This window comes from Toxorhynchites rutilus, chromosome 3 (genome assembly GCF_029784135.1).
Source record: "Toxorhynchites rutilus septentrionalis strain SRP chromosome 3, ASM2978413v1, whole genome shotgun sequence".
Taxonomy (NCBI): domain Eukaryota; kingdom Metazoa; phylum Arthropoda; class Insecta; order Diptera; family Culicidae; genus Toxorhynchites; species Toxorhynchites rutilus.
Window position 1 is genome coordinate 292,712,771 of NC_073746.1, and position 26,640 is coordinate 292,739,410.

General features: G+C 36.7%; 2 protein-coding genes across 3 annotated transcripts in view; both read left to right on the plus strand.

Moving 5' to 3' along the window:
• Window positions 1-26,640, plus strand: part of LOC129774886 (relaxin receptor 2-like) — a 113,920-nt gene that overhangs the window by 78,167 nt on the left and 9,113 nt on the right. Inside the window, exons 17-19 of one of the 2 annotated variants that reach the window (XM_055778934.1) lie at window positions 443-516; window positions 17,236-17,348; window positions 17,408-17,484. In XM_055778934.1, the coding sequence (XP_055634909.1) occupies window positions 443-516; window positions 17,236-17,348; window positions 17,408-17,484 (264 nt within the window). The remainder of the gene's footprint in view (window positions 1-442; window positions 517-17,235; window positions 17,349-17,407; window positions 17,485-26,640) is intronic. The other variant, XM_055778933.1, reaches the window with a different exon arrangement.
• On the plus strand, window positions 16,401-17,166 carry LOC129774899 (uncharacterized). The gene is made up of 2 exons (XM_055778956.1): window positions 16,401-16,571; window positions 16,633-17,166. Exons 1-2 carry the CDS (start codon window positions 16,414-16,416, stop codon window positions 17,009-17,011), a joined length of 537 nt encoding a protein of 178 aa, XP_055634931.1. The 5' UTR covers window positions 16,401-16,413; the 3' UTR covers window positions 17,012-17,166.

Here is a 26,640-nt window from a genome sequence, read left to right on the forward strand (position 1 = left end):
AAAAGGAAAATACTTTTGGAAAACATTCCCGACGCTGTTTTCTCAGGGGAAGCTATTTATGGTGGGGTGCACGAAATTCAATTTTCTGCGAAACAAGTAATCGCTGTTCGTTAGTCGTTCTTCCCTACCTGAAATGTGTTTCTGTGTTGCTCTGCTATTAAAGCAATTTTTTGTCAGAGCGTTTCAACTCCAGGAGGATAGTAATAAATTGCATCCGATGTCATGTTCTTTCGATGGATTTAGACGCCAACATTATGGATGTTGTTTTATCTTTTGGATTTGACTGGAATTTTTTTTTCTTGTTAGAAGCTCTCTAGCAGAAACTCTCGGTGCAAATAATTGCATAGGACTGCATAGGATTCTGCGAACAAACCTATTCAGGAACTGTACTGTGCTATCTAACCATACTTTTGTTTGATTTTTTTCAACCTCCCTCCCACAGGTTTGCAATTATCGTTATCACGGACTGCCTCTGCTGGATGCCAGTAATCGTGGTGAAATTGGTGGCCTTAGGAGGTGAGTTTAACGATGGCGAGATGAGTTATGTTTAGGCTGACCAAACGTACCGTTTTTAACGGGACAGTGCCGTTTTTACGCCCTATTTTGATTGTCCCGTCTTTTCATCAATCTGTACCATGTTTTGAGTATGAAGTACAGTCAACCCTCTCAGAACGCGGTTCCCATATAACGCGGAGATGAATTTGCGACAGCTCTCCTATAACACGGTACTCTTATAGCGCGGTTTCCGTTCAACAACGTCCCATCAGTTCTTTTCGTGCACCCAATGCATGATTTTAACTGGATATGTTTATATAAATATTCAAGATAATCTCTTGGCCGTTTACGACATCGGTTTCAGGCAAGCTCCGGCTTAAAGGATATGATTCGTAAGTCAAGATGTGCTACAAAATTAGCTGTAATTGTGAAACCTATCAAACTATTCGGTGAGCTCAAGGCTGATCTATGGAAAAAGGTGTGCCCATTTGATTACTATGCTGGGTTAGAGGAGTGGTATAAAACAGTACGTTTTATTTTTATCAGTTTCTTCAATGTCGCTGACGACTGACGAGGCACGTTAGTCACTTCCGACAGACAAAAAAGGGTGGGTTATAGCTATGATATAACCGCAAAGTTGACGTGGGACTAGCTTAGTTTAGCAATTGTTTGTTTGTATTGATTGAACAATTTCCGAATTCAATCGAATTTAATATTATATATTTGCTTTGTGAGTAAAGAGATCAAATAAATGCCATGTAAGGCCAATTCATGCATTGTGATAGATTATGTTCTTCGTTACAAGTAAAGTTAATGACAGTCGTTTCACGTTTGGTATGATGCCTAGGCCAAAAAATGTGAACGGAAGAATTTTACATTTCCCTCTGAAGTTTGCATCTCTCAAGTGCACTTACTTCTCGAACCGCGAATTTGCTTGATTTGATGAACTTCAGGCACTCTGTGCCAGAAATTCAGTGAGCAGAATGCAATGCAATGCAATCTTGAATAACCGAGCCAAAGCGTTGTGTTCGTACCAGTTTTTGTAATCCGTTTTAGGAAAACACATTTCGGAGTGCAAAAAAAAACATGCGAGTGAGGAAAGTACCCCCTGCTTGCATGAATCAACAACTTCAACTTATACTTTTTACATTATAGAGCCTTAACTGCTGACTGACTGATGACTGATGATGAATTAGAGACGTTTTAAGCTTTTCAATTCATTCGCTCCTGCTAGATTTCCCAGGTTCCTAAGTTTAGAATACCATGTTAAGGAAACATGTTCTAGTCTGCACAAAGGCAAGCGAGTACAAGAGTACTCGCAGTTTGCATTTATTTGAAAAAAAAAACAAATTTCCCCACGCTCCTTGGATTTAAAGTCTGTGTTAGGGAAATACATTTGTCGGAACAAAAATACCCCCGACCTGCATGAATTTGCAATGCCAATTCCCCCAGACACCTTGGTTCTGAAGTCTGTGTTGGGGAAACACATTTCGGTTGGAACAAAAAATACCCTCGATTTGCAATACCAATTTCCCCACGCTCCATGGATTTGAAGTCTGTGTTAGGGAAACACATTTCAGTCGGGACAAAAATACCCCCGACTTTCATGTGTTTGCAATGCCGATTTCTCCAACACTGCTTGGTTTAGAAGTCTGTGTTAGGTAATACATTTCGATGAAAACAAAAATCTCCATACTTTCATGTATTTGCAATGCCGATTTCTCCAAGGCTGCTTGGTTATGATGCCTGTGTTGGGGAAACCGTAAATCATGGCAATCAGAACGAGATAGTTAGGGCGTTTAGATAACGCTTAACTTTGTACAGTTATTCAATTGTTTATCTTATGAAAAATAACATTTTATTAATTGCGATAGATGCGTAGAAATATTCCCTATCAATTGATGCAAACATCTTTCCGATAAAATGAGAAATGTTCGAGTTATAAGCATTCGGAATCTTTCATTTTTTCTTGCATGTTCTGTGTTTATGTTTTCATTTTACACCCCGTATACTCCGGCTAGACGTAGTCCCAAGTCACAATCTCGGTCAAATGGTGACTGACAGAGTACGATGCAACAATTTGCCTGTTACTAAGCTTTGTCAATACGCTTTAACCGATTAAGTAGGCGGTAAAATAGTCCGTAATGAATTGATGATTGTCGCAGATTGCATTTTATTTTCATCGAGCAAAGCTTCGATTTTCATTCCGGTTGTTGTTTCGGTACTTTCGTATTAGCGTCACCGGAGCCGAAATATAATAGATAGCATTTTTATTGTTCGCACTGGCATTCAAATATTATTTGTATTGTTGTTGACTTGTTGTATGCATTGTTTTGTCATTTTTTAGTGCTTAGAAAATGCGTATTTGGGATTTGGGGTATTTAAGGACGCCACCGGAGCGCAATTTTCATTATGAATTGGTCTTAATTAAATTTATTATGAGGTCAACGTAATGGGGACGTAGTCCCCATAAATCGAGGATAAGGATCGAGAGGATAAGAATCGAGAGGTGGCCCTAAGCTGCCGAGGTGACGCAATCCGAGCCGACCCGCCGTCGGAAGCGGCGGCCTTTCGCAAACAAACCTGTGTTCCATCGATTGCCCGGTTAGTTTGAAACATAGGAGACGATCCTTTAGTTAGGTACGACCGAGCGTTAGCGAGCGTCGGACGGCATACTTTTGCCCGGTTAAGTAATTGCTATCTATTGTATTTCGGCTCCGGTGACGCTAATACGAAAGTACCGTTGTTTCTTGTATTTACCGAAGTAAATACTATGTCGAACACGCGATAACGTGTGAGCGATTGCATACCATTTAGGCAACGGAATTTATAGTAGACCAAAGCTTGAACAATCTCTACATGCTGAAATAATGAAGAAATTTCTCTTTTCGTTGAAATTTCTGCCCGATATCGAAATTCAGGTATTTGAAAGTCCGTTTAGACTCATTTATATCCTTTGTTCTCCTCGAAGTTTCAGCGTTTTATATAAGAATGGTATTCAGGTAGCAACGTGAACGAATGCATCCTGGTAAACGTGTAAACTTCCGGGTAAACATCAGGTGACACATGGAGGCGATCTGGCGTAGTGGTAACATCCATCCCTCTCACGCTAAAGGTCACGAGTTCAATTCTCACTCCCGACATTCTTCCAAAAATGGAAGTAAAAGTGACGAACCAGCCAAATTGCGTTGAAAATCACTATAATACAGATAAAAAAAAAATCAGGTGACATGGTATTTCTTGTCTTGACGATCATAGTGCGCTGACTTGCAACATGCTTTGATGGTCAAAATACTCTGACAAACTATTTAGCATCAAAGAGTGAGGAATTTGTTTTGTCGGTTTATGTTTTGTTGCACGTTGTTTGGTGGTGATGCTGCAATGGTTGTCATAGTAGCCTAAATATATCCAGTGACTGTGACAAATTGCAGTTCTGGAGCAGTAACATAAGTAACATAGTAACATACGATTCTCTTCTCTCTGATCTTCTATCGAGAGGTTTAGTACTTTTTCGGATTGAATTTCATTTTTTTTCACAAGATAAATGTATTACTAAGCGATCTATTTGAAAACCCGTGCCTTTATTAACAAGAAACCTTTCGGACGTTTATTGGCGTCATCGAGAGAGAATGTTGTTGGAGTTGCTTTAATTTTTCATTAATATATTAGAATTCTAAACATATAGAGGATGAAGTATTTTTGACCAGTGAGTTTTGACCAAACTATTTTTTAAAATACTAGTTAATGCAAGTGAATACAGGAGACTAAATCTCCTAAAACTGAGGATTCTTTACGATACATACTGCGTTGAAGTACACTCAAGAATTATTTTTGAGCTATTTCAAGAAAAACACAATAAATGGATTTCATTTAAGTTCATTCTGGAATGGTCTAAGATTCAAAGTAGCATTAGTAAAAAACTTCCTGTTCATATAGATGAAAACATTTCGTTTGGTGAGTGAAAATTGATTAAAGCAATTAAAATTAATTACATAAACAGGTGGAGCAAAGATTCCGTGCCAATTATGAAACAATTATGAAATTATTTTTTCAGAAATAGAAAACAAACTTCTAGATTGTGAGGAATTCGTGAAGCTGGCGGATTATATTTTGTATCTGCACCAGTCGAAAGAATTCACTCTATGATGAAGAATATATGTACAACGAAAAAGTAACGATTTAATATTGAAACCGTTAAAGCTATGATAACAAAACTAAATGGATCTGGAATGTAACAAATTTTATGATAAGATTTCCAAAAATCATAATCTTCTTTATGAAGTCGCTTCGTCATCGAAGTAATCTTCGATGTAGAGAACAAAACTAGTACATCAAAGAGTGTTTTATTGTTTGGTTTAATTCTTGGTATCATTCACTCAATAAAATTCTTCAAAAATATATTTCAGTACTAGCTGACCCAGCGAACTTCGTCCCACCTACAATCGATATGTTAATTTGAATCATTCAAAACACTTAAGTTCCCACAGAAATTATTTTTATGTACGTGACCTATACTCGTGGCATATATTTTATTATTTGACATATAAACCTGACGCAGACTAAGACGCATCAAACCCGATACTGACTGTTTAAATCCGTTGCTCCGTTCTTGAGTTAAATCGTGAGGAACGTACATCAAATCATATATATATATATATATATATATATATATATATATATATATATATATATATATATATATATATATATATATAAATATATATATATATATATATATATATATATATATATATATATATATATATATATTTGCTAAAAAAAATACGGCTCAAATTGGATTTTTTATAATGTCATCTCCCTTTATTGTTGAACCGTATGTAACTAACGTAAAGAAACAGGAAGTAGGTTATATCTGTGGTATAACCACAAGGTTGACGTAGGACTATCGTTGATTTATTGATCATTTGTATGAAGTTGGATCTTAATCCATTCTGAATGAATGAACGAATAAATGTATATTTGGGGGACTTTGGGGAAAAACGAGTGCGTTACGTTAGAGGCACAAGGTTTTATGCATATAATATTGGATACGAAAATATTCTACTGATGGGGAAAAATAACCTTCAGAAACTTTCCTGTTAATTGCACTTGATTGAAAAATCACAAAACGAAATGCAATTGATCGCAGTATTATATGAATAAAAAACATTAAAATAAACTCTTTTGCTTGAATGAAATTTGTAATTTCCAGAGGAACTGGAAGATTATTGTTCAGCAACGATAACATCTTTCCGTTCCGCGTGTGTGTGTGTGGCGGCTGCTCCAATGTCTCAAGCGGAACCGTTTTTCGATGCTGATACTCTCTTGGTCGCCTTCTCTTCTCCTTCTGATGGATCGGCTTTTCTGCGCTCCCTGATAGTTCCAAACAAGCTGAATGCGTTTCAGGTCAGGTCAGGCCAGGTAATGAATCCCTCGATCCCTCGATGTCCTCACGAAAAATGAATGCGTTTCACCACCAGAATATCGCATAAGTATGCTTTTTGTCCGTGATTGAATCAAGAGAATGTGTGGCTTACGATGGCCATTTGGAAGGCAAACTAGAAGCGAATGAACTCTCTGAGTTTGAAACTTTCAGCGACTGAGCAATAATCGATTGAAAATTATATGGTTTTCGCGATGCGAAACATTTTCCGTTGCGCGTGCATCCAATATTAAATACGAAAATATCCTACTGATGGGGAAGAATAATCTTCAGAAGCATTCCTGCTAATTGCACTTGATTGATCACTCTCCTCCTAATGATGGATTCCCTTCTGGCCTAAGGTGCACATACAGGCTCTTGGTGACACCGTTCATCAGCGCTTTCATGATAAACGAAATTAGATTCACAACAACAGCGACAACATGCTCCAATCGTTGTTTAATTATAACTGAGTGGATTTCCGAGCGGCGCTCGTTTATATACCGATTGGTGATTTCAATAGCCTGTTTTGAAACAAGTTTTTGGATGAAAAAGTAACATGTATATAACGCGTAGACATTATATCTTTCGAATGAAGTGTTTATCGTACCATTTTGTTCAGTTGTTTAAGAGCTATTAACGCTCAAAATCTCGGACTCCGGCATAAAGCTTTCGTCTTCGAAACTTTGATTTTACACCCCGGTATAGAAATTAAAGACGTAGGGCCTGATTCTCGAATACACTACGAATACACTTCACGGTGGAAACGGAATGAAACGTATTCGCGATGACAACGATACGGTGTCGACATCTGGATGCGAGATTAGTTTCCCACTAAATTTATCATTATAATATCAAATTATCTTCAGATGAAATTTTTGTATGAGATTATTATATCACATGAAGAAAACAAAGTTTTCCACTCACATTGAATACCAGTTTGATACGAAGAAGTTAATTTTCATTAATGATTTTTGTTTGAAAAGTGCTCATTCTGCCTGAAAACTCATCATTATCTTCGACACTTCACTAACTTGTAAAACGTAGTTCAATGGCGTGCCGTTTATTTCGTTTCCACCATGAAGTGTATTCCAGAATCAGGCCCGTAGTCCTACGTCAAAATGCTTTCCAATTTTACATCTTTTCCATATTTTTTTAGGCATATAAACCAGATGCAGACTAAGACGTATTAAACCTGACACTGACTGTTAAAACCGGTGCTCCGTTCTTGAGTTAAATCGTGAGGAACGGACACCAAATCATTTTTATTTATTAATATTTTTATTTACATTTCAATATACATGAAAATGAATCGCCATATGTGTTGCGTAGTACAAAACTTACAGAACAGAGATGCAATGTAATGACAATGGTTTTTCGGGTGGGATAACTCACTTCTACATCAATTAGGAATTTTCGAAACTTCGAATTTTTGTATGTTAACAATCATTTTTAGCCACAAATTATGAATCCTGATGTGATTAAAAACAAAAAAGGTTATTATCAATCTCCTTCTAAATGTAGCCATTCTCGAAATATTTAAAAAAATATTTCTAACTTATTGTTTTTTTTTATAGTAAATAATCCCTTTTAATATGTTTGTCGTGTTATACCGTCATGTTCATGAAATTTTATGAATTTGCTTATAATTTCCAACAACTTTTCCAAATACATCATCATGGTTCATTTTTTGACTCAAGCGTAACTTTTGAAAAGGGCGTATCGATTTGAGTAAGAGAAATCTTTGATAATTTATATCTCAAAAAGTATGAGTCGTACCGAAATAGTGTGTTAGAAAGAGTTATAGAGTATTGTTGGCTTAATTTGAACAAAATATACACTGGGAAGAAAAATTAGTACTCTTTTTTTTATTTACAAAATAAAATTTTAATTTGCGATATCAAAAAATATGTATTTTTTATATTTTTTTCAGTTTTTTCATATAAAATAGAAGTCATGTAGAAAATTTAAAAATTGGCCCAACATGGTAATTTCGTATGTGTATGTGTATGTGTATGTATGTATTTTTGACAAACTTTGTGGAACATCGAATTTTTAGGAATTTTCGAAACTTCGAGTTTTTGTATGTTAGCAGTCATTTTTAATCCCAAATTATTAATCCTGATGTTATTTAAAACAAAAAAAGGTTATTATCAATCTCCTTCTAAATGTAGCCGTTCTCGAGATATTTAAAAAAATATTTGTAATTTATTGTCTTTTTAATAGTAAATAGGCCCTTTAGATATGTTTGTCGTGTTCTACCATCATGTTCATGAGATTTTATGAATTCGCTTATAATATATTATTTTATTTTTTTTTATTTTGAGTCAACTTGAAGCTGTAAACTGTATTTTATTAATTTCATTGTATAATTCATATTCTTAACTTACAATTTAGTCTCTCTACTAGTGGCCAACACTATATAATTATGAGGGATTTAATTTGAGGGGCTCAGAATGCAAGGAGTGTAAGTGACTTGATCGATTTCTCTTCATCAACTTTTTATTTAGTTATTAACTCAACTGCTGAAACGCTCCAATTTAAGTTTGCTATAGGATCCGATAGATGAGGTTCTGACCTATCTTCCACATTGTCAAATACAGCTGGGAATGTATTTGCAGCTAAGGTATGACCAAAAGAGAGAGTCGATGTAGAGAAATCGATCAAATCACTTACACCCCTTTCATTCTAAGCCCCTCATTTATAAGAGATTTATAGTTCGACTTTCAATCGATATAATTTTCATTTTTGGCTCAAATATTTTGGCTCACATCTACATACTTATATATTGATGTTACAATATTTTCTTAAGTCAAATATTAATCCTACGGTTTCTGTTTAGCTGTTTTTCTAAATTCATTTTTGTGTCAAAATTTTTTTTCGTTATTTCGCAGTGCTGATTGTATATACGCATCATGCGATGGATAGGGGCGTTGTTTGCATAATTTGTTCTGGATGTTTTCCTCAGAAACAAATTGTGTGTTCTTAGTTGACGCCCAGGTACAAAGCAATTCAGTTTTCTAGTAACTCAGCTGACTGTAATCGTTGCGAAATTACGTCAGAAAAGAAAGCATTGCAACTTTTCGACGTTCTTTTAGTACCTGGAGTTTCATGAGCCTGCAGCGTACTTCATATAAAGGAAGTGAAAATGAGATCCAGGTCAGTCTACGAAGCACAAATAAAAGAAACTGTTTCTGGGTTGACTCGATGCGTTCTCCATGTACGACCATAAAGGGATTCCAAACGATGTTACAGTATTCCAGAATAGGCCTTACATTATGTAATATAAAATAATTTTATTCTCCAAGGGTCCTGGAAGCTATGTGAGAAGCGTTTGACAAAAGTTAACTATTTGCCTTATTTCCATAACGTATTCCAATATTTGATACATGTTTTTTCTGTTAAATGTTGTACAGGGTTTTCCAACTTTAAATTCCGAAAGTAAATTAAAATAAAACACACTTAGAATTCGAATTTCGATGAAACTTTTATTTCAATTTAAAGTTTGGTGTATGCCATCATGTGTGAAATACAACATCATTTAAATGTCCACCTAGGGCTTCCTCGCACACCTTGATCCGGAGCAGGCAATTTTCGATGACTTTTCGGCACATATGGGGCGGTATCTCGGTCATAACTTCACGAATGTTGTCTTTCAAATGTTCAAGAGTTTGCGGAGAGTTGGCATAGACACGGTCTTTCGCATAACCCCACAAAAAAAGTCTAGCGGGTTCAAATCGCATGATCTGGACGGCCAATTGGCATCACCAAAACGCGATATTATGCGTCCCTCAAATTTCGTTCGCAATATGGCCATATTCGGTCGTGTTGTGTGGCACGTGGCACCGTCCTGCTGAAACCACATGTCATCCGTATCTATATCTTCAATATGTGGCAAAAAAAATCGGTTAACATGCGGCCATAGCGCTCACCATTCACAGTTACCGTCTCGCCGTCCTCATTTTCAAAGAAATACGACCCGATGACTCCACCAGACCATAATGCGCACCAAACAGTGACTTTTGGCGGATGCAATGGCCTCTCAACGATCACGTGTGGATTTTCTGAGCCCCATATACGGAAATTTTGGGTGTTCACATAGCCACCGAGCTCGAAATGTGCCTCATCGCTGAAGAAAATTTGATGCGAAAATTCAGCATTTTGCTGCTGTTGTTCGTTCACCCAATCGACGTATGCCCGACGCATTCCATGGTCACCACGCTCTAATTTTTGTACCAGTTGGACTTTATATGGATGTAGGTGCAAGTCCAAATGCAAAATTCGCCACAATGATGTGTTTGACGAGCCCAATTGCTGAGCACGCCGTGAAATCGAAACATTCGGGTCATCCTCCACACTGGCAGCAACAGCAGCAATATTTTCGGCCGAACGCACATTACGATGATGCTCAGGTCTCACAATATCCGCTACGGATCCAGTTTGTTCGAAATTACTCACTACATTAGCGATTGTGTGCTCTGTAGGCCGTCCATGACGACCAAAATCCGTCCGTAATGCTCGAAAAACATTTGCCGGTTTTTCATCATTTTTATAGTATAATTTAACAAAATTAACACGTTGTGCGATGCTAAAACGATCCATATTGTAAAATGGCAGACATTCAACTAACGATATGACGCTTTGGTTGACAGCTATGTCAAACGGTTGTCAGCGAAGGGCTGTATACTTTCGGAAGCCCGAAATGGAAAACCCTGTAGAATTGCCGTTTTAGTAGATTTTTATTATACCAAATATGGAATAAATGTATTACGTTTTGGAGTGCTTCGAAGTAGTTTTCATTTCCTATTTCTGCGAGAAGCTTCATATCGTCAGCATACACAAGTACATTAATATCCTGAAGAAAGAAAGAAATGTCATTAACGTATAGAATGAAAAGAAGGGGACCAAGATGATAGCCTTACGGAACTCCCGAGGTAACTTTTACTAGATTTGAGAGAGAGCTTTGGAAATGAACAATTTGCTTACGATTTGTTAGATAAAAATGAAGTCAGTTTAAAAGTCCTTATTCCATTCTAATTTTCTGCATTTTTAGGAATAGTAACGGAAGGTCGATGCGGTTGAATGCATACTGAAGACAGTGCAAAAAGTTTCTACGTTTTTGCCATTTTCCATTGCATTCAAAATAAAAGTCACAAATGTCAATAGATTATTCGCAGTTGAACGGCTATTGAAGAAGCCATATTGCTTACAAGTTATTCTATTTTTTGTTGGAAAAGTCTTCCAACAATTAAGGAAGACTTTTCCGTTGACTATTGCTACGGATAGTTTAGGAATGCAACAGATAATGGCAATTCCACGATAATTACGTACGTCACATTTAGCGTATGATTTGAAGATAGGTACCAAAAAGATTGTTTCCATTTTTGTGGGAATATTCCAGTTTGTAGTGACATGTAGAAGATGCAATGTAAGAGAAGGATGAGTTCCTCAGTTAGGTTCTTCAGGAATACTGGTGCATACATGCATCAATGTGTTAAGGGTAAAGAGTCAATGCGTGCTTATTTGCAAAGTGACTCTTATTATGCTCTCTCGTATTGCACTTATATTGCTGTGGCATGTATATTATACACATACTCGCCTCTCGCCTGAATAAATACCTTAACAGTATAGGTGGATAGCACATTTTTGGTTATTTTTAAGCTCATGTAATGTCATGAATGAGGATGTCAAAAGATGTGTTAAATATTTAATGGGTGGGTGTAGTAACTGGATTCCATTTGAAGAAAAAAAGAGAAACCAAATGTCGAAAACTCATTGGTCAAATTAAGCTGTTTTTAATAATAAATAAAATGTTTTTTCTTAATCAGAAACGCAGCTACAACAGGTGGGACCGGTTCATTAGAGTCAAATGAAAAATGTTCCCAGAGAAATGCTCTGTGTTTCATGTAATCAAAACTGTATGGAGCCGAACGACTTGCTGAAATCGTCAGATACTGTTGGATTGTCAGGAAAGTCGTGCCGATTTTAAGGGAAAAATTGGAAATCATTTATTTAATCATATGTGCGTCGTCTAATCGTTCCCTAATCTTTTGCCATCTTCCAAGAAGCTTCAAAATTCCATCCTCGCAGGATATGATTGACTTCTCGTCAACAATCTGGTCAAGGTACTGTTTATGCGGTACAAAATGTCGAAGCATCAGTCGTTAAGACAATTTTGTACGGACATAGTCATTCTTGCCAGTCGGGCTGTCAAAGAGATATGAGATTAGACATTACTCTGGTGGAACTGTACTCGGTAGAACTTGGCTAATTCTGAACGTTCGCCCTGCATCGTTGCTTTTAATTCATCCAGTTGCGAATACTTATTAGGAATTATCGACTGGTTGCGTGATAGAAGTTTAAACATTCTGTGAAATTTTATGTTGCCTTTTTTATGTAATTTTTTATGCCGAAACGTTGAAAATGTTACAGAATACGTTTGTTGACTAAACTATGTCGAAAACACGAGTGTATGAATGGTATAAGGCATTTCAAGACGGCCGAGAAGAGATGAACGATTCGCCACGTCAAGGACGACTATCCACCTCTTCAACTAATGAGAACATCGACAAAATAAAAGGAATATTGATCTAAAATCGTCATTAAGTTTGAGAGAGCTATCCCGTGAATTAAATACATGTCACGTGAATGTTTCTAATATTTTGGGTTGATGTTTTGGACATGAGAAAAGTCGCAGCACGACTACTGCCGATCGGTCGATCATTGTGAACGAATTTTAGACCAAAAATGGCACCAATGTGATTGAACAAGCACAAGTACTCTTCAGATATGAGATTCTCCTGGGTGTTTTATTCATCGAAAAAACTGGACAATTTCAACTGTTAAGGGATTACAATCATAATAAAACTATCAAGAGAAAATTCAATGTTTTTCGCAATAAAACTATTGGAAGTGACTGTCGATATTGTCCGAGGCAACTTAAACTCTACTTTGGAGAGCATGAATTCAATTAACGTTGCGGGTCCGAGTAAGGCTCCTTCAACTCTCCCATCGGACGATGACATGCTGCTTTCCACGGACCATTCATCACACAACGCGGTACCTGAACGGAAAATGACATGAAAACACAGATGAGTGATAAAAAACCAGCTACGACTGATAACGCTGGTACCTGGTTTGTCCACAGAATGCGCTCCCCCGACTGGTGACTCCACTGGTGCATAAAACTGTCGCGGAAAGTGACATGTTTATGGGGTGAATTAAATTTCAAATTTATTACCATAACTGATACAGAGATGGGTTTTATTATTGTGCTCTTCCGCTAACCCGATCCGCGTACGGTCGACCCGCGGCAGTTGTACGAGTGAACAAAGTTGTATCATAGTTTGCCGAAGGAAGTGCGGCCTAAAACTTTTGAGTCGTTTTGAAACAAAGAGCTTTGTCTAAAAGCCACGTCACACAAACTAACGCCAGGCTCACGAAGAGGAAAAGTTCTACCATAGCCCTTTAGTCTGTGACTTGAGTGGCATTGAATTTCATTAACTGGAAAAGGACTAAGTGATGAAGTGGTATCAGTTGGTTAAATGGTGTGTAAAAGTAACGAGATAGAATTAAGAAAATATGTTTGCGGCATGAACGCTTAGATGCATACTAATTACACTTTGTCACCCGTAACACGCTTTAACCAACCTCTTAATAGTATAATCTCGGTATGAGACACCGATCTTGAAATTGTATTAACTATAGATTCAAATTTCTCGAAATGCCCGCATATCATTTTCTCTTTGCGTGTGATAGTTTTGTTTCACATATTAGATGGTGAAGCAACGCAGAATTACTTTTCCAAGTGTTGTGGCAAACTCTGGATGATAGCAGTAGACGAATCTGCTTCTCCCCTTGATATTGGAATAAACTTGTTTCCGTGGACATCAGCAGTTCTTTTGTTGCGTATTAATGCCAAAATTTATAGGCATATTCTGTCATTCCATGGATCTCAGAATTTCGTGAAATTTGGTAGTTTTGTGCTAAATCGCAAAATATCGGACACGCATTTTTTATTTTTTTATTAGGGTGCCCATTAGGGTGGCAGCGAAAATGGTCATGTCAAATTTCAAAAACCGACCACGTACATTTTGTTTATTGGCATAAAAAAATGACCTGTGCAAAGTTTCAGCTCATTCGGATATGATTTAGGGGTGCATCAAAGCGCTCAAAGTTTTGAATTTTTAATACTCGAAAATCTCTCAAGGGGGGAGTAACGGAAATTTGGAAAATCGATTTTTTTTCGATGCCGAATGACTTAAAAATGCACGAAACGTTGAGATCAAAAATTTTTGGCCGAAAATCGACCTTTTGGGACTTAGCCTGAGTGGAAATGAAGGTATGGACAAAAAATAATTATCAAATTTATAGAACCGACCATGTACATTTTGTTTATTGGCCCAAAAAAATGACTTGTGCAAAATTTCAGCTCAGTCGGATACGATTTAGGGGTGACTCAAAGCTCTCAAAGTTTTGATTTTTTGATTTTCGAAAATCTTCTAAGGGGGAAGTGTAGAAAGTCGAGATTTTTTTTTCGATGTCAAATGACAAAAAAATGCATAAAACGTTGAGATCTGGTGTTATCTCGAAAACAAATTTTTGGCCGAAAATCGGGACTTAGCTATGTGGATAGCGTGGTCGTGTAAAACAGCCTTGCGTCCTAGCCGGCCTTATTTCGATCCCCCGTTGACGTCGTTTGGACTTTTTTTTTGGGTGCAATCCCAAAAAAAAGATGAAAAAAGAAAAAAAGAAAGAGATGTCTGCTTCCATACATACAAACATTTTAAAGCGTTGGGGGACAGATGACATTATTTGCCTATTTGACGCTTCACGGCACGAAGTGGCATGTTTTCTGTCGAAAATGAAATGCTCTCTGACAACGCTAGTTTGGTTGTAGATGTTTTACAACTAAAAACATCCAATTATTTAGGAAAGATATTTTTCTTGTTTTTTAACGTAGGACTACTTCTTTGATTTTTATATAGAGGGGGTCACTCTATGAAATTGAAAATGAGGCATGTAATGATGCATTAAGATATTTCAAATGCATATTGTGCAAAATCGTTATTGTGATGATATATATTATGTTGTGTACCATTAGACAGGAAATTTCTATACCATTTATCTAGCATTTATCTATTTTGGAGATGATCTTGGATAGTTTTACTCTATTTTCCCCAAAGATTTGACGAGAACCTAGCTCAAAGGTTAAACGTTGATAGAGATTTTATAAGATTGATGTTCAGGTTGTTGTCCAATCAATTCGTGCTCAATTCACGTTTTTATCGTGTAGGTCTTGCTACTAAATACTTATGTAATTGTGGTCCAGGATATCATGATATCGAATATGTTGTTTGGTAATGTAAAAAAAAAATTAATTAAATAATTTAATTGCTGATTTAATTTAGAGCTTTGAAAGGGTATACTCACAATGGTCATTTCCCTGAATTCACTTGTCCGTTCTCCATTATCTTGCCTATATAGCAGCTACACGAACTTCCCAAGAGAGCCCTCATGGCCATGGAACATTTAGTATACATCACCTGGCTATGGAAGTTATTACAACCCTTGATATAAAAAAAACCAAATAATGTCGAGTCACTCGTATCCAAGTAAGAATGTGGTTCCGGGTTTTACCTCATCCTACCTATATAAATGATATAAGTTAATATAAACAACTGTTTTCCAGGACCTCCATTTAATGTATCAAAAATGTAAAATTACAGATTTCTGAACAATGAAAAAACTCAATTCAAATGCAATTACTACAAACAATCACAGTCCTACGTCAAGTTCTCGTCCATGCCCCTAGGCCCAGACCCATCTACTTTTTAAGTTTCTGCATAACTGGCGGATTGATTTGGTATTGATAGATACAGTAGAACCTCGATTGTCCGCGAAATAGTCGGGTCAGGTCATCGCGTATAACGAAAATCGCGGATAACGCAATATATGACTAAAAATGAGGTACAAGCACGAAACAAATATATTTTAGCATGAAGCACTATGTTTCATCAATACAGAATTGAACTATCATTCTGTAAGGTCGTGTACATCAGTGATCAGACAATATGAAAGCCATGACCAAAACAAAAAAGCAGAACTTTATCACTTACTGACAAATTTCGCGAAGGTTTATAGAATTACTAGGGAACTCACTTTCGCGGATAATCCGCACCGCGGAATCAACCGCTCGTGGATAATCGAGGTTCTACTGTAGTTAAAAATTTCTCGAGAATTTGATACAGAAATATTAATCGTATCATTAAAATTATCCATACGAGATAAGTAATTGAACTAGCTCTGTTCCACCGACCAAATCTTTTCAGGGTTGTTGGGATACAAGCTGTGTTTATAAACAAATTTGTTCATTACGTGAGTAACGTTCAACCCTACTAAAATGCCCTAATTTACCTGAACAAAAAACAAAGCAGGCAAGGAATTATGAACGGTGAAAATTTTCTTATTTCTTATCGAATTGTCGAACGGTCAAGATGGGTACGAAACGAAGCAATCTATTCCTACTGATGACCATTCTAGTGGTCAGTGCCGAAGCAGTCCAATTTAATACGGAAACGGGACTTTTCATGAAAATAAATCAAGCAGCGAAGGTAGAACAGAATACACCAGAAAACGCTGGACCTCCCACTGCGTAAGTACTTTGCAGAAGCCAATATTTTAGCTACATCAATCGTCGTTATTCAAACCCACAGTAGTGAAACTGGTGACGACCTTACGCCGCAACTTGTGAAACGACAAGCCGTGGACAAGCCGTCAGAAGAATCTTCCGAAGGAAGCACAACCGCAGCTCCAAAAGAAAAGCAAAAGTCCAGCGTGCCGCTTCCTCCTCCACCGGGCCCAGCATTTCCCATCTTGCCAGCAACATTTCCTTTCCCGATGATAGAACCGGTTCAGAGCCCACCAATACCAACCAAGGCCCGTAAGCGAATTCATCGCCGTAGATCCGAGACTCCGATTGCCTGGGTACCAGTAGACCTTCTAGATCTTCAACAGGCTGCCAATGCTATGGAGAAGCTCCTAGACTTACCGATTGAGGAGAACAGCAGAAGATTTTCTTGTCAAATGGAATGAGGGCGAATGAAACGAAGTTGTAAAATGGGTGCAAGAAATTGTTAATCCATTTCTATTTTATCGGACTTAAATCATACATAGCTTTTTTGTGTCAATGCAATTTTATGTTCGAAGGAAAAAATAAAATATTGATCTATTGGGGTGTATTATTTCGAGCTGGAAACCATTTTTATTACCGCTCTAATTTCCATTCAAAGATGAATAGTTTTTGTAATTGATTCCAGGTGTTCGAATCTCCCCTTCGCTATACGCATGGCTAGCGGTACTGGTACTTCCGGTGAATTCAGCACTGAATCCAGTGCTGTATACCCTGACGACGGCACAGTTCAAGCAACAGGTTAGTAAGCACTTTCTCGAGTCCTCGCAAGAGGATTATTGATTTGGCTCTTGTTTTAGCTCACACGTTTCTTCTATTCGCTACCGTGTGGCGCCACCTTCGAACTGAATGGGTATGATTCTGCGATAGACTCGAGGTGAGTTGATCTAGATAAGTTTTCGAAGCCAGTGATGATGGCAGAGTTGCCAACTATAATTTTCAAAAATCAGAATGAAAATAAAAATCAGGACATTAGGATAGTTCGTATTGGCTTGTCCGAAAAGTTCGTGCTAATTTTTGGCAAAAACAAAAGCATAATTTTTCACCTTTATTAAATTTTATATGAACAATGTTGTTCAACAATCATACGCTATCTCTTTCGATTTATAAATTCTATCCTTCGAGAACATGTTTGCTATCTCATCGAAAATGTTTCAGGGTATTCTTTCAGATGTCCATAGAATCAAGTTTTTTTCTCTTTGGAGAACTTAGAACTTAAGCTTAATAATTCAATTTATTATTTTCATTCAAAATATAACGATTTGAAACTGTCTTCGGGCGTGACAATCTGATAGAGTGTCTTTATTTCAAACCAACTTATGCTCTAATAAGTGTCGGCAATGTACCTCCGATAACACGAATAGTTTTGGAATAGAAAAAACAATGAACAAAAGACAGTGAAAATTCACATTTCCAACTAGGGAAACTTTGGCATGAATTCCAGTATATTTATTACGGATGATTTTTATTCTGATGAAGTAAAAACTACGAAATCAGGATCATTTCGGTAAAATCAGGCAAAATTTAGTGTTTGTCAGTATATCAAGGAACGTGTCAAAGAATCTGGGAATCTTGAAAAATCATGGGCCAAGCAGGGGTACCAGGTGTCAGGAAACTGACATGCATAACTTACTTTTGAAGAAAGTTTTGTAGTTTATTCAAGGTTTATTCTAATTTGCATTGTTATATAATTTTGAAGTGTACCAATAATATATTGTGCAACTACGAACTAAACTTTATAGGATTAGAAATGATAATTAGCCTGATAAACCGTTGATTGAGTGAATATAGCGAATATCTCCCACAAATACGAAACTGTGATAACTCAATTCGTTTATTTCTGCTTTCAAGTTCTGGTTGTAACTCAAACCATATCCATAAAACTAATGATTGAGACGATATGTAACTGGAAAACCTTCGATTTATGAAGTGGTCATTTGAAAAATATAGTTTAATCTATTATATAGTATAGGACCAAAATAATAACAATATAATGTCACAATCATTCGAATTCTCGAGCGCAAATGAACAAATGTCTTCTAGAGACAATATGTAATCGGACCACTTGAAGTTCTCCAGAATTTTAAGTAAAAGTCGCTTTGTTGTTGAATTCATTCTATATGCTTGTGGATTTTCTGATTTGAAAAGTTTGAAAGAGCAAGTAAATGATCTCGAGACAAAAGTTTCCGTTGATTACTAAGAACAATTGCTGACACTGCTAAAAGGCGAAGATGAAACCGCGAAGGATGTGGAAACGTTTGGGCATTTGATGGAAATTGCCGGTCAGCTGGGAAAACAGAAAGCCCCAAATGGATTCCGATTGGTAATCAACAATGGAGACCATGGGTGTCAGAAGATTTACCGTCTACATTTGTATATTATTGGTGGCCGTTAGTTGAGTTGGCCTCCAAGATAATCTATATTTTTCTGTTTTTGATGTTACCGCTATCTATTTCATGGCTGTCGGAACTGAATGAAATTAAAGTTATCCTTCAAACTGTTATTCATCTGTTGACAATTCGTTCGACACCTATCTCGAACTGTACATTTCTCATATTTCCTCCTGCAGTAGCTACCTTTCTTTGGCCATTTCTCGAGAAGCAACGATAGCCAAATTAAGTTGAACTTTTTTGATACTGTGCTCCGTGGAGCGCCGACTCCATCTGAGGAGGATATTCTTGAAATTTCATGTTAGAAGCTTGCAAGTTACAACAGCATCCGTTCACAGTGAACCAGCAGGTGCCCGAAATCGACGAGCCAGTATTCCTCCGAGAAACCGCCAATTAGATTGTCCTCGAGCAAAGTTCATAGAAAGTTCTGTGACGGAACGGCTATACGAGCTACCATCCCAAGGCGTCCCATCGGATGTTATATTCCGTCTGTTGGTACATAATCTGGGCAAAAATTTTTAATTTTAAATCGCAATCTATATTATTTTCAGTTGGTTTTACCTTTTATTCCAATGTATTCCAATGCGCAATCAATTTTTTCTGCAGAAAATATAACTTTCATAGCCATTTGTCGTTTTTGTTTTTGTTTTGGTTACACAGTTGTCTGACTGCTGCGATGGAAGTTCGATATTCGAAATTCACCGCCCTTTAGGATTAGAAGCGAACGGGTAGAATGCAAAATATTCGAACTCGTTCGGATTGTGAAATCCCATCAATCCAATCGCCGATCGTGAACCGGAATGAGGGTGAATGTCGTCACAGTAAGTCAAATGTCTTCAAAATGAAGACATGTCTTCGAACCTGGCATCTCTGGGACCAAGTGTTCCAGCGTCGAATCGAATTAGTTTCAAATTCGACGTGAATGAAATTATATGTGTAACACGAATATGTGTAGCAATGAAACAGCGCTTCATAAACATAGTTGTACATCAAATTTTGCTGAAGGAAGTTATGTTAATTATTCATGTCATTAACTGAAATGAATTATGTAATCATCTAGAAAATGGGTGCTTCAACACATTTACGTTGGACATTAACGAGCAAAATACACTATTCTCAAGTAAAAGTACATTTTCCGGTTCTGGAAAAGTGCGCTACTTGGTGCGCGCGGTGATGATAAATATGAAAAAGTTTAGAGAAGCCCTTCCGACGAAGCGATCCGAGGAGGTTGGAAGGTGGTAAAAATTAAATATGTTTCATTCAGTTTACCCCTTGTGTTCGGGGTTGTTACGGCTTTTTCTCTCTGTTAGCTGGGTCATTACCAGGTACAAGAAGGGAATTAACAATGGAGGATACCTGATTTTTGCCTGTATGTGAGTGGTTGTTCACTTAATGGGTTTCTGTCTTGGGCTGAAGATTATTTCCCCTGCTTTCCATCTTTGTCCCTTTTTTATGCAAGGTAAAACTGCACCGGAAGGGCAATACCGTACGGAAGATCGTGCGGATGCTGTCCATTTATGAGATTAGCACTGTCCGGAAGGGATGAAATAGGCCGCCGGTAGAAGTGGATGGATGGATGGACATTAATTAGCATAGTTAATGTTTTAATTATGATGTCTTCAAGATGAATTAAGAGTGGTGAGAGTGTTCAGAAAAATTACTGTTTCCTGTTTCTTGGGTGAGTCCTCTGCAAACACTGCTCAAAACTGCTCATTTCTCTTTGTCCCGGATCCAACCAAAGATAATGAATGTATGTTTTGAATTACTATTAAAAATGTATGCATCAGTTTTCCCATAATTTACGTTGGTAACTTTCTCGGCACTGAGCAATTCCATGATGAATGAGCTGATTGATATTTTTTCTCAAACAATCAAAGTTAGTGACGCGGCAGCTGTTGGACGGAAATATAATGGTCAGCTAAGGGGCTGTCCACATACCACGTGGACAACTTTAGGGGGGGTAGGGGATAAGAAAATGTCCACTCTTGTCCACGGAGAGGGGGGAGGAGGTATAGACTTAGTCCACGTGGACAGGAAGAATTTTCTCTCCGTATTTATCAATAAACGGATTGAGAAGCCTGAGAGTGCTGCCCAGTCAAACGTTCATATATTTTCTCTCATATCATGGATCTTCTTCAGTGAAATCTGTATTATAAAAATATCTCACGTAAATTGTGAATGACCAACTATTTCCTATGATCGAACATTTATAGTTACGGGGTATTCATAGCCCTCATAGCCAAAACTATAAAAATTAAACAATTCCATAATGGTTGAGATTCCATGATATGCGTAAATGATTTTTATCAAATATAATTTTCTATACGTTTTATTATATCTCGAGAACAATATATGATAATAACGTCTGTATAGTTTTTCATACAGAATTGCGTGTAAAATCATTTTTCCAAAGTATTTTCATTTCATTAATTTCTAGGAATAAATATTTACATTTGCAGGAGATTGTCTATGCATCACTAGTCTTCAACTTAAAACAATTGAGCCAGTGTTCTGATAAATTATAGAACATTTCAGGAGGTGATAGAGGATCATATTTGATGAAAATTTTTTTTTTGCATAGAATGCAATTGTAAAACTTTCAAATTAATAGAACCCTGGATCAACTTTTAAATGTAAGGAACCAACTTCAAATTTTGTGTTTTCAATTAATTTTTCAGAAATGCATGATAAACAGGAAGCTCTCCAACCACTCTACAGTTCCTTCCTTGACACCACACTATTATTCTTCTTGTTATCTTGTTTCCAATGTGTTCACAACATAATTTTATGCAAATTTTCCTCAAATGAAAGCATCGTGCGCACTTTTTGAATTTTCGGTTCAGTCATTTTAAGGCAAAAACCGGTCTCAAGGAAAAATTCAATAATTCTTTCGTAGTTAAGATTTGATCATCAGCGTGGAAGATTTTTTATGATCCCCTATTTCTTAACATTTTTCGGATCAGCTACCCAATAACCTATATATAATAATATTATTTTAAACAGATATAATAGTTTTCGATATTTTATTCAATTTATGAGAAAGTTTTCTCAATAGTTTGAACATTTATAAAACAAAATAATAGAAGGTTAATAAATTTCTCAAAAAAAAAATGTTTTAATCGGGCAACAGGCTTCAGGGCCAGTTTTGGAAAAATGAACATTTCAATAAAATGGGGAGGATCGGGGCAGCGGAGGATTAATTTGGCGTTGAATTGCTCTCTGGTAAACTGTGACGTTTTGATAAGGATTTAAGTGGAGGAAAACTAAAGGGCAATTCAAATAACTTATCGTGCAAGATTAGTAAAAAATTATTGTGTTGTGAGTTTTCTGATGTTTTTCCCCACGGGCATTTTGGAAGCTATTTAGACACTCAATGCAGGATGGTCAATAAACAGTTGAAAAATAAAAAAATATATATAGATATTGAAAATATTTTTAATAAGGTATTAGTTCCCTTTGAAACTATTGCGGAAAAGGTTTCTATTGCGCTGATGACTAAATGTGAATTGATCGTGTGAATGAACAGACATTTCCTGTGGCGAAATGTCGAAAATATTTTGAGTGATCTTTGAAACGCTGTAACTCTTATAAAATAATGCATTCGTCAAAGCATCAACTGGACCATGTATTAAATATTTCCAAGATTGCGATGAGTAGATTTGACCATCGATTTGCTGTGCGTTCATTATTTCATGAAATATTCTTAATTCGAAATCAAAGGATAAATTTACATTCGATAGAGAATACCTCTGTAGTAAATAGTTCTACTGAAACTCTCTATGAATCAAATGAACGCGAAATAATCATGTTGATTGGATTGTTTTTAAGCATATATTCTTAAAATCTAGAGAAACTTTGAAAACAAACTATAAACGCTTCATTTTTTCTTGAAAAGTATTTCATCTACAACACATATACACATCACACACTAGAAATTTGTAGCTTGAAAATGCTGTATTTTTTATCTTAATGTCATCGTTTATATCGAAGATACAGGCGTTCCGAAATCTCTGAAAAATTTCGACCTTTTACTCCTCATCCTTTGTCAAGTGAGGATCTATAGATATCAGTACATGCTTCCTACTTTATCTTTTCTTTTTTTAACATTATTTTTAATTGATAGAAAAAGAGTCTATGTATATAAAATCGTTCTGTTCGTTATTGTGCGCTTCAAAAACTCGAGCTCTGATGGAGCTCATATTATAACTCAACATACGAGCCACTTCAAAAATTGTTGTTGCTACTGCCAACGCCTCAAGAAGCTTCAAAATTTCCAGATGAAATGAGCAGACTTCTGAAATAAATTTGAGAAAGTAAATTAACTTTCTAGTATTGAATATGTATTCTGTGTGACAGCAACACAATTCTTTGCATGTGTTCAAAAATCGTGAGCTTAAATTGTATCTGATAGTGATTTTAAATCTATTTAATTTTATTCGATTGGCTTTGCTCAAGATCAATCCTTGGAATTTTATAATTTATATTCGGATGCGGATTGTTCAACTGGATGTTGCGCGTTTCCGTGTTGACAAACCAGATAGCTTTTATATCTTCGAAGATAATAGAAAAACAAAGTATTACAAGTATTTAAATTAGAGGCGAATGAACTGCAAAGTTTGAAGCCTTTTAAAAACAAAGAACAAAGAAAATACAAGTATTTCAAAGTTAAACTCATATGGAATATTTGCTTTGTTTTACTACTCATTTTTCTGTAAAAAAACACCAATGAGCCACGGCAAACGTGGCAGGGTTCAGCAAGTAAAATTTGAAACAAAATGAACTTAAATGAAATTAAAATTTAAATCATGCGCAATTAAGTTATTTCCTGAATTATTCTAATAAAATCAAAATCCACATGGACAACAGGGGGAGGTGTATGAAAATGAGGGGGGGGGGGTTTAAAATCGTGCTTTTTCTGTCCACGTGGTATGTGGACAGCCCCTAGGTTGCTATAAAATCAAAGAAACGTCAAAAACATATTTCGGATAAAATATTAGATTGCCATAAAAACTTACACGGAAATATAATTTGATATTCAAAACTTTTACACCTAAGAGTTGGTTTGATATTCCAACGTATTTTTACTAGTAGACCCGGCGATCTTCGTCCCGCCCAAAATTGATTTTTTAATTTTAATAATTTTGAACGTTCACGTTTCCTCACTTGTACAGTTCCGCTTTTTATCGTACATTCTTGATCGATATCACATAACATCACTCAAGGTTTCATTAGGTTGACTTTTCGATTTCGATTGAATTAAGTACCTTTTATTCACTTTGTAAGTAAAGAGTTTGTCAGATCAATTGAATGCTTTGATGTAGATTATGATTACGTCAATCGTACAATGCTGTTAGATTTCGGAAAATGAAATATATTTGAAACAGAAAGTAGAAGGTTCTGAGCCTAGAGGCAAGGACGAAAACTTGACGTAGGACTTTGAGGACAGTTGCTCTTGAATTGAGTTTTTCCAACTGTTCAGAAATCCGTAAATTTAAAACTCCAAATGGTGAGAAAAACCTTTTTTTTCCAATTTATTTATTTGTAAGGCTCAATCGCATGAGCTTTGCGGTGCCACTAATTCATGATTTGTTTACACAGAATTTCAACTTAAATCTATGTTTAGTAGGTTTCGACCGATTACTCGCGGTTCACTCGAGGTTAGAGGGGCAACAATTTTTGTGGGACGGGTCAGGTTAGGAATATGGATATGATGTATCGTTGTCTTAACCGAGAGTAGCCGTACGCACTGTAGTATCGTACAAAAAACCAGGGATAGCATCTGGTGTTCGACTATCTGTCGAGGGTGGGCGACTGTGAGATGAGGGGACAAGACAAACAAACATAACGAAAAAGAAAAAAAAACATAAAAGCATTAAATTCTCATACTAGACCGTTTCACAAACATATAGATCAACTGCATATAGCAGATGTCGCGAGTTCCCAACAGGTCTCTAACAGGAACATAGGGTTGTCTTCTTTGGGCCTAAAAGGCATTCAAAAGGTACTCTCTGGCTGCTTAATTATCCGTACATTGCCAAACTGCGTGATCGATGTCATCGTAACCGTTTCCACACCGACAGACATTGCGTCGAACAAGATCTATTCTGTGGAGATCCACATCTAGCGAGTAGTGGTTGGGCATAAGTATACTCATTACACAAATGAAGTCACGACTTACGTCCAAACCTTTGATACACGCTCTCGAAGAAACATTTGGAGTAATTGAATATAACCACCGCCCAAGACTTCCAGTGTCCCAATCGGATTGCCAACTCAAGAGGGAACTCGCAGTAATTGGAAAAATTCATCAGATGAAATCTGTCTATCAAACATTTCGCCTTCCTGGACAGAGAAAAACCTTTATATGAACTGAAATTCTTTGGTTTTCTCGAATCGATGTTCATAAATGTACATAAAAATCCCTATTGATAAAATCTTCCCTACAGAAATATTAATCAATCGGCTACCTTTTATATTTCATTTATTTAATTCAGCTGAATACGATAAAAAGCTATTAATATATAGTGCATTCCTCAACATAAGTTTAAAGATGCTCGGCGATATTATACTTGTCTGAAGCATCGCTTGTCGTGAGTCGTAATAATTATATCGCCAGGTGATGCAGATTAGATAAAGTTTGTCTGGATTCTGTTGTGAACTGACTCCAACTGATACTTATTTATAAGGAAGGGGAAGTGTAATGGACAAGTGGATTTGGGGAAGTGTAACTGGCTAAATAAAACCATTAGCACTTCTTGATAGGATATCGAGAAATTTTTTCCATGAGTGTCCCCTTTCGAACCTCTCAATCGGCAGTCGGTTTAGTTGTTTCATTGCAAAATTTTTGAAATTACCAACGTAGGGGAGAGGGAGGCAAGTTGGCGACGTTAAGCTTTGGCGAGCCCTGGATCTTGGAATTATTATTTTTTTTAATGTTGATGCTGATTCATCTAGCCTGAAGTGTTTTCTATCATATTATCTATTGGATGGGCAAAAAAACTAAAAAACTTGTCCACCCAAAAGCTTTGCGCAAAAAGCGTCGTTGACGAATATGGTTTGGTCACCTAAAAATCAACAAAATGTAATAACAATCATTTATTTATACTTGGTTGGAACAGTGGATATGCCATTTTCATCAACACTGTAAATGTCACACGCAGGAAAACGATACTGAGCTGGTATATCTCCCAAAGTTCGAAAAAATAAGTCACAATTTTCTTTATTGAACGCCATTAATCGAGCCGTTGAGGTGTTTTCTGGCTTTCTCAAAGATAGCTTATGAGCCTTCATAAACATTTCAACCCATGTCCGTCCAGCGCATGTTTCTTTGAAAGGGTGCTCTATGCCATTTTTAACCGCAAACGAATAGGCAATTCTTCGAAGCTGGACCTGAATGTGGCTTTAAAGCGGCCTTTATTGGACGACGTATCCTGAAATTGATACAGATTTAATGTTTCTTGCATAAAGAACAAGGAATCGCAAATGCTGAATTGAAAATCTAACCTTCATGTCTGGATATTTTCGTCTATAGCGTCTCAAAGTTGGTTCTGGCTCACCGAACTGTTTTGAAGCACCCAGAACAGACAAACCTTCTTCTATAGCTTTCATAACATTCTCCAAACTGGTGTCCGACCAATATTGGT

Coding starts and splice junctions, on each gene's coding strand:
- LOC129774899 (XM_055778956.1), top strand. CDS start 16,414: ATGGGTACGAAACGAAGCAATCTATTCCTACTGATGACCATTCTAGTG. Junction 16,572..16,632: donor AACGCTGGACCTCCCACTGC/GTAAGTACTTTG, acceptor TCAAACCCACAG/TAGTGAAACTGGTGACGACC.